Raw genomic sequence first — 8,472 nt, 5'->3', positions numbered from 1 at the left:
TTTCAATCATAGATTTATATTTGCTTTTTTGTACTAGTAAATTCTGTCGAATTTCGCTAGTGTTACCAATTGATGGATTAGCCGGAACACTACCGGGGAAACATTGATTGATTAGTAGGCTATAAAGAAGAACAAGTGTACAGTCTATTTAGTTATTGTAAATTTGTGATCTAGAGAAAAACAGCACGTCTTGTGTGTGGTCGGCCACACGCGAAATTACAGGTGTGGTCGCGCGCGACATGTTGTCAGTCCGTCAGCTCATTTTCAAATGGTCATATCTCAGTCGTTTCTCATCGGACTCGAGCTTTTGACCAAGTGGTTGAAAAGTTATCGAGCTAAATTAATTGAGGTTAATATTGTGAACTAATGAGGTTACTCATATGAAAAAACGAGGCTATTTTTGTGAAACAAATGAGGTTACTCATTTGAATAAATGAGGATAGTAACCAGTTTATTCGTTTAAATAAATGCGGTTACTTTTGTCAACCTTTGGGGTTACTCATATGATTAATTGAAGTTACTTGTATAAATAAATGAGGTTACTAGTATGAATTAATTGGGTTACTCGTAAGATTAAATGAGGTTACTCGTACATTAAATAGATGAGGTTACTAGTATGAATGAATTAGGTTACTCGTATCAATAAACGGGGTTACTCTTATGCATGAATGGGGTTACTCATTTAGATAAATGAGGTTAAATTCCTTTAACAAGGCTTAAGAAAGATGGCCCTAAATCAAATTCCGATTTCTTATCTTATTTATTTAGAAAATAAAACAAAACCGAATTAGAATATAATTAGGTACAAATAGTAGGTTCTATAGTTAAATTATAATTGTAGGTTTACTCAACTATATGTTTTGGTAAATAATATTAAAAAAAATACTTTTAACTTTACTCTTTATATTTTCTTATTTGTAAAACTAACTCCCGAAAATACGGAGTATTACATTTTGTGTTGTGGTGCGTCTCCCCTTACTCCTCCCCCTTGTGTTTTGTCGTTTCCTGGTTTAGTGCATTTTCCCTGTTCTCCTTTTAGTGTTATTGTTGTTGTTGGGGTTGTGGTTCGCTTGAATGGCGCCGTTGTTAGGTGTTGTGGTTGTGAATTAGGTGTGGCCGGTAGACCTCATAAACGCCAGCAAAGTTCGTCTAGTAAAGTATCGTCTGCGAAGGTTGTTTTTGGTTATGGTGATCAACTTCGGTTTGTTCCGTTATGCAATCTGGTTTAGTCTTAGTTTAGTCGTTTCCAAATCCATTTATACTTGTCATTTTATTTATGATTGTGCTAGGGTGATGTTTAGTAGTACTAGGTGGGCATAAGAAGGATCTCAATTTCCTATGACGAGGAATGATCTAGGAAGTCCGATCTATAGCGAATATGCTATTGGAATTTGGCATTGTTTGTTTCAAGCAGCTTTAGGAGTCCGAATGTTGGGTAAGATTAGAGGCAATTGTCATTCTAGGATAGGTATTATGTCTGTTGCGGCTCGATCTTTTGGTTTCGGGATTGCAGGATCGGATCATCATATCCAAAGAATGGGCTAATTCAATCAAACCAATTGGCCCCAAGTTCTTGTGATGTATTTAGGAGTCATCACATATCAAGAATGCATCTTTTGGGAGGCCCTCTAATATGATCTAGGAAAAGTTTCGACCTCCACGCATTTTGAGTTCCTACCTTACGGGGTAAAACTCTAAATACCCTCAAAACGGGGTCATCATAAGTCACTAAATGATGTGGCTTCCTTTATAGTTCAATCAATAAAATCCTATGAATAAGAACTTCTGCTCAAGAACCTTGGAATATATCATCTGGTGAACAAAGGGTTCAACAAGACGAAATGAAGCAATTTATCTCTGAAGATCGCCTGAGTTCAGCATGTCAACATATTTTCTCTCATCATATTAGGTGTTTTTCGACAAGACATATTACCCAAAACCACCAAAAGTCGCCCAAGTTAAGGTTCATTTGGATTCAATCAGCAACAAGTTGATTCTTCTTAGTAGGATATGTAAGAGCTGATGAAGATCACCTTAGTGTTTATTTGCTTTATGTTTTATGTTTGGTTGTAATAGCATTAGGTTGTAATATCTTTTTTTTATTAATAAAATTTTTTGCGATGTCAAAAAAAAAATCCTTTTACTAAGAACTCTCACTATTTATCTCAAAAGGTTCTCTTGAATTTTGGGATCGGATGCAAATATGAGCGACCTAACATCCCATTCTATAGAGAAAAAAACCCACCATTTTATTCCTACTAGACTAGGAAGCTAGCAATATATTACAAGGACTCATATTAGAAAACACAATAATTAGGAAATAAGCTTTCTTGAATTAACTTCTACTATCATAATTAGTATCATTTAATAAATTAATAAAATAAGATCAACTGATATTTCTAAAATAATTGGACACTAAGACACAAAAATCTCTTAGCTTGAAACTACCGTCATCCAGCTACTCGCTCAAACAACTTACATAGCCGCCCTAGGCAGAATCCCTAAAGCAATCCAAAAGGTCTTCCAACACGATGTGCTTGAGCAACAAGGCTACGTTTAGGCACATTGACCCCCCCCCCCCCCCTCTCGACATTTTTTTTAAAAAAAACGTAAGATGAATTATCTTATTAGAGTAGAACTCTGCACGGGTCAACAGGTCCAAGTTATAGACACTTTGAAAATAAAAGGAAAAGATAATAGAACGTGTCCTTAGTGAGTATTGAACCTCCAATCTAAAAGTCGGAAGGTACAATCATAACCACTAAGCTCAGTTTAGCTTGGTGACCTGCCTGCCCACATTGACAACCTCTTCAAATTTCTCACCTCTAATTACGTAGCTTTTGACTTCTTTCTAATCACTACCATATTGGGCTTCACTCAACAATTTCTCCCCTTAAGCTAATATCATTTATCACCTAAACTAACGAGTTATTACGGCTCGTTGTGACAAAGTTGCCACAAAAAAAAGCCTCGTCCCAAATGCAAAACTCTCTATGATGATAAGCATGTAAATACTCCTCCTTCCGTTTCTACATCCTTCGATAATCAAGGATGTCTTGGCTTAGTGATTAACATTAAGGTGCTGTGAACGTTAGGTCATGTTCGAATCCCCCTCCTTTATTGGTTGAATCTCTCAACATTTATACTATGTAGTTATTGAGATTTGAAGTGAAATTATTCCCTTTATAAACTTATTTTAGTTAATATGTCACTCATAGTCTCATCCCAATCTTATTTCAAATTCTTACCAAATAATGAAAACACTTATTTATCCCAATCTCATTCTTTTATCTCTTAAATTCCTACTCCTTATTTCAAACACAATTGTTGCTTCAGTTGGTATCTACAAAATCACCTATGTTTTTTTTTAATAGGACACATATGTTTAATTTAAAATTAAACAATTGTCTAATTTTAGTTTTATACTCCAATTATGTATTTTTTATAATTTTTAAATTTATAAAAATACAAATATTGTGGATCAAACTTATGTCTCGACAAGTATGAAAAGTCAAATGTTATATCTATTAAAAAACGGATGAAATATTATAATAGACAGTCTATTCAAATAATTTATTTTGTGGCTTATATTTCTAGAATAAATAAAGAAGAGATTTCTATTTAAAGAAAGGAACTTTAATTTGGTATTTAAGGAAGGTATGATTATGTATATCTTATCTTTAATAATATTACTATACCCAACATGCATGCATGGTGCTTGGAGACGAAGATTTTAAAAACCTATCTCATGTAATGAAGCTCACCTGGACTTTGAAGGTGATGATAATCTAAATTATCTAACCCTATCCAAACAAATTTGCCAGGAAAAATTGAGTGAAGCTGAAATTTTCCATTGCGGTGCTGATATATTTATTTACTTCTATTCCCCTCTTAAGAAAACCGCGTAAACTAGTTCTTAAAAAACAATTAGAGTCCATCCAAAACGTTATACGCCGGTATATGCAAATTTGGATTGACTCAAATTTTTGGGGGGTCAACTAAAGGACAGTCTCCTCGTAACTTACATTTTGGCAAGAAACAAAAAAGGATGATAAAATACTATCAGTTAGAGGGTAACTTGGCCTTTATTAATTGTAATTTATAAACTCATATTAGTGTATAACTTGTTATTGATAAACCAGTTCATGTTTTTGAGTCATTTGTTTAGAGGTGATTATGGACCGGGCCGGCTTAGGCCGAGTTCGAGCTGAACCAGGCCATGCTTAAAAAAATTACTCATTGGTCGGGACGGGTCAAAATTTTGTACCCAAAGTCCGTTATTTCGGGTCTAAATGAGCGGGTTTTTTGGCCAAAATCGGATCGGATAAAAAAAAAAAATTTTGGTTACCCAAAGCTCGTCCAAAGCAAAAGAAAAAAATCGGGCCGGACCGGTCCCGGCCGCAGACCAAAAATTATGTCCAAAATCCTCCTAGAAATTAGGTCAGGCCAAAATGATCAGCTCTACATTTGTTACCTACAAAATAATTAATGTGAATTAAATGTAACTTTCGCCAAAAAGTAAGACTATCATTTCTAGAAAGTAAAAATTGTCCCGATTTGCGTATTTTTGTACCTACTTCTTTCAAAAAAAAAAGTGCAAATTAATATTTATAAAAACACATATTTGTATATTTAGAATATTGGTCATTTATAAATCAACTCTTATTTATATATATTAAACACTTGTTATTTACAATTCAATCTCTATTTGTGTGTTAATATGCTACAAAACATTATTCCTAAATCGCGAGTAAGTTGTCCTTTTTAAGAGCAACTCCAATAGTTGTAATTTTGGACCTGCTTGTAATATTTGAAAGCAGTGAGCAAGTTGCTCAACCATTGGAGCAAGATAATTGATACCTGCTTGAGAGTAACACCTGCTCCACCAAGCTACTTCATTGACTTTTAAAAGGCAATATGCATGGCTTGAAATTGGAAAAAAGGAAAGGTGATGCTCACACTCCATATGATTGGTGAATGCTTCTCCATCCACAATAAAGGTACAATTTTTTTTTTTGTTTCCTATCTAATTATAATTGAATAAAAAATTAAAATTGAAAATATTGATTGAGATATGGGACCATTTAAGCAACAATGTATTGTAGCTCACCATTGGAAGACTTTGTAGCTAGAAAACAATATTGCTTCAAAAGCTGATGCGGCAAATCAAGCTACACGGTGTTATAGCTGACTATTAAAGTTGCTCTAACTGATAGTGTTTTACCATCCCTTCGGATGAGCTAGCAATGAGCTTGAGACAAGTTGTTACAGCTTGTACGGAAGATGGACATCTGTATTCAGGTCTATGACTATTAGCACATAGTTTTCAGATGAGCATGAACATTAATATAAGTCCATAGTTTCTGCAACTTGAATTTACTGCTTAATAGTCTAGTAGATTAAAAATAATATCTTGTACGATATTCATCAATCAAATGGATAGAGATAAAGACACACTATCTAAAATCAAAAGGATATACCATCATGTCACACCAAAAATATACTAAAATAAGATAGTAGATAAGAATCATATTAGTGGGACCTACTATATTACCACTTGCTTTGTGATCACCTTTATATACCAAAATCTTTTTAGTAAATATTCACAATTCCAACAAATATTGAGTGTGTAAAAGTATAGCAAAGAGATTAAACAGAAAATTTCAAGACATGGGTTCTCTATTGTCTGGATGGGATTCTCCAATTCAAGATCCAAAATTTGGTATGTCCCAATTATTTCATTAGCCTTCTTGTTTCTGTTATTACAAGTTTTCTGTTTTTTTGTGTCCATCAGTGGATGATTTGAATAGTTCACAAACTAGTCAAAACTATATTTTGCAACGTTTTTGACTTTTATACTATCTATGCGTCAATTCTGTAGTACTTCATTCGTTTCATTCTAATTTATATATTTACAATTTTTTATGCATGTCAATGCAAAATTTTGAGAACATATTAGTTTTGTATTTGTAAAAATTATAAAAAGTACATATTAATATTTTTTTCGGTTTTTTATATTTGTAACATTTTTTTTTTATTAAATTCAATGCAAAATTTGGGTAGGAGAGAGGTAGAGAGGAAATAAAAAGAGGGATCTGCGTGATTGGAGAGAGATAGAGAGAAAGAAAAAGCAAAAATAGAAAGTGTGGTAAGTAATTAAATTAATTATTTCTTTTTTAGGAAAGTGTTGTATCTAAAAAAAGGTAGAGGAAGTAAAAATATATGCTATGATGAATCTAACAAGATTATACTTTCATCCGTGTATAAATTATAGATGATGGTCAAAGTGAAATTTGTGAATATTTTAAAATATTAAAGTATAACAATTAAAATGAAACGGAGGGAATAGTAGTTTTAGAATACGAGATGTTAGATATTTTTTTAAATAGATATTTATAAGATTCAATTTTTAATAATTTCACACATAGATTATTAAAGGTACTATGTAAAATTTTGTGTCATCTCCTAAGTCCTAGGTAGCAAATATAGTTATTGTTTAATGTTCATATAGAGTTGGTGTAAGCACATAAATTTACTAACACAGACTAATCAAACAACATATATAATTTACAGAAATACCACCAATCGTATCATAATTGGTCTTTATAATGGTTCATCATTGAGGATATATATGTCATTTTCTATACTGTTAATGTTGCATGGCCATCTTGATTCTTGGATAAGAATTGACCAACTTAATTTTGGTTTATATGTCAAATTCAGCATCATTGATGAGAAATAAGTCACTTACCAAAGAGAGGATTGAAGAATACTGGAAACACAAGAAAAACACAGAAAAAGAACATCTTAAAGCTATATCTGAGGTTGAGGTATGATTTTGTCTTCTCTTTTAGTTCATCAAATTCCTCTTTGATTCGTTTTGATGTTTAATTGTTTACAAGTTTACACTAATTTGGCAACAACAGGAGAGCTTAAGTGAAGATATAGCTCCAAATGAGCTTATAAGATCGAATTCCTTGCCAATGATTGGTAGAAAGAACGGTAAAAGCATATTAACCAAGGAATCTGAAATGGAACTTAAACATCTTGGAAATTGCTGGTAAGTTTAGTCTCCTTTTATTTGAGGCAAAATTGGCCTCACCACCACAACTTAACCTGCAACACCAGTAGTCAAAGTACCACAAAATATTGTCGAGGATGCAGTGAGCCAGTGAGTGCAGAGGGGTAGATGAGGGTGTGCAAGGAGTCTAGCTAACAGCACAGGGCTCCTAAAATTATAAAAGCCCAAAATAGATTATTTTGAAAATTTTACTTCATATTTGAACAACTTTCCATTTTTAGAACTCTAACCTTCTATCTTTATTTTCTATAAATTTAGGGGTCCAATTTTCATGTTAGAACGGGACTCCAATATCTTTAAGACGGCCTTGCGTGAGTGTTATAAGTGATGGCGGAGCTAATTTTTTGCCCATTGTGGCATATCCGTGATGATTTTTTTTTTTCATTTTCCTTTTTTTTTCTTTGACTTATCCTTTTCTTTTCATTAATCACGCGAGCATGTGTAAGAAAAGTTTAGTTTCAGTGTAATTTATGATGCTAGCTGCGTCCACGTTAATAATTTGTGGTGTTTTGGCTATTATCCACGCTATAATTTGTGGTGTTAGAGGTAATTTTGTTATATATTTGATAATGTTCCATGCAACGCATAATATTGACGTCAACGTTTTTGTGGATTGATAACTCAGGTGGACTAGAAGCAATTGGGCATTCCTAAATGAACCACCAGTAATAGAAGGAGAAGTGCCTAAGTACAAGTATGCCTCACAGTATCACATTGCTAACTTGGCCTCACCCAAACTGGATACAAGAATTAGTAGCATTTGATTCTAGAGGTCATTCAGTGTCGTTCTTTATGTAATATACATCCTCGGTTCTTTAGATGCAATATTTGCCTTTTTGGTGAGTAAAAAAATAAACAAATGTTACATCTTTAAAGAACAGAGGTGGTTATAGTCCTTTGTTTGTGTCATAATTCATAATTCAAGTTGTTTTAAGTGTTGACGAGATCGTAACCTTGTTTAAGGCAGAACTGAAATTGTTCGTGAACTTAGTATCTGTATGATATATGTATATTGTGTAATATGTATATTTTGGAGGGTTTTTTTTACGGGTATTTTGGAAGGGTTTGTGGGACGATATTTTATGTTATGTTTGTATTGTGTGTGTATGTATGTAAATCTTTAAACTAATAGTACAAATCTACAATTGAGGAGTTTTATTTCTACATATAAACGGATTACTACAAGCATCACCAAATCAAAGTCTAAAAAATTGTCATACTATCCCATATTCCCAGCATCTAAGGCTCTTGAATTTCTGGTTGAAGCAAACCCTCTCCTTCCCCTCCAATTTTTACTTCAATTTGTAACATTGTAAGGATGAGTTAAGCATACATTTGGGACTCAAAGTATTGGGGTTTTCACGGTTTGAGAACTAATTTTTTTTCGCCGT

The 8,472-nt window shown here is 33.1% G+C and overlaps 1 protein-coding gene across 2 annotated transcripts; it reads left to right on the top strand.

The window, feature by feature from the left end:
- Positions 1 to 5,596: 5,596 nt before the first annotated feature.
- On the top strand, positions 5,597 to 8,101 carry LOC104889342 (uncharacterized). 2 transcript variants are annotated; one of them, XM_048639502.2, is made up of 4 exons: positions 5,597 to 5,722; positions 6,724 to 6,824; positions 6,927 to 7,060; positions 7,707 to 8,101. In XM_048639502.2, exons 1-4 carry the CDS (start codon positions 5,671 to 5,673, stop codon positions 7,843 to 7,845), a joined length of 426 nt encoding a protein of 141 aa, XP_048495459.1. In that variant the 5' UTR covers positions 5,597 to 5,670; the 3' UTR covers positions 7,846 to 8,101. The 2 variants fall into 2 exon arrangements, with proteins under 2 accessions (XP_048495459.1, XP_010672838.3); XM_010674536.4 differs by having other exon boundaries at positions 5,598 to 5,722; positions 6,724 to 6,830.
- The last annotated feature ends 371 nt before the right edge of the window (positions 8,102 to 8,472 follow it).

Source organism: Beta vulgaris, chromosome 1 (assembly GCF_026745355.1).
Source record: "Beta vulgaris subsp. vulgaris cultivar EL10 chromosome 1, EL10.2, whole genome shotgun sequence".
In the NCBI taxonomy this organism is placed as follows: domain Eukaryota; kingdom Viridiplantae; phylum Streptophyta; class Magnoliopsida; order Caryophyllales; family Amaranthaceae; genus Beta; species Beta vulgaris.
Note: the sequence above shows the minus strand (reverse complement) of the source record. Positions and strands in the feature narration are given on the sequence as shown.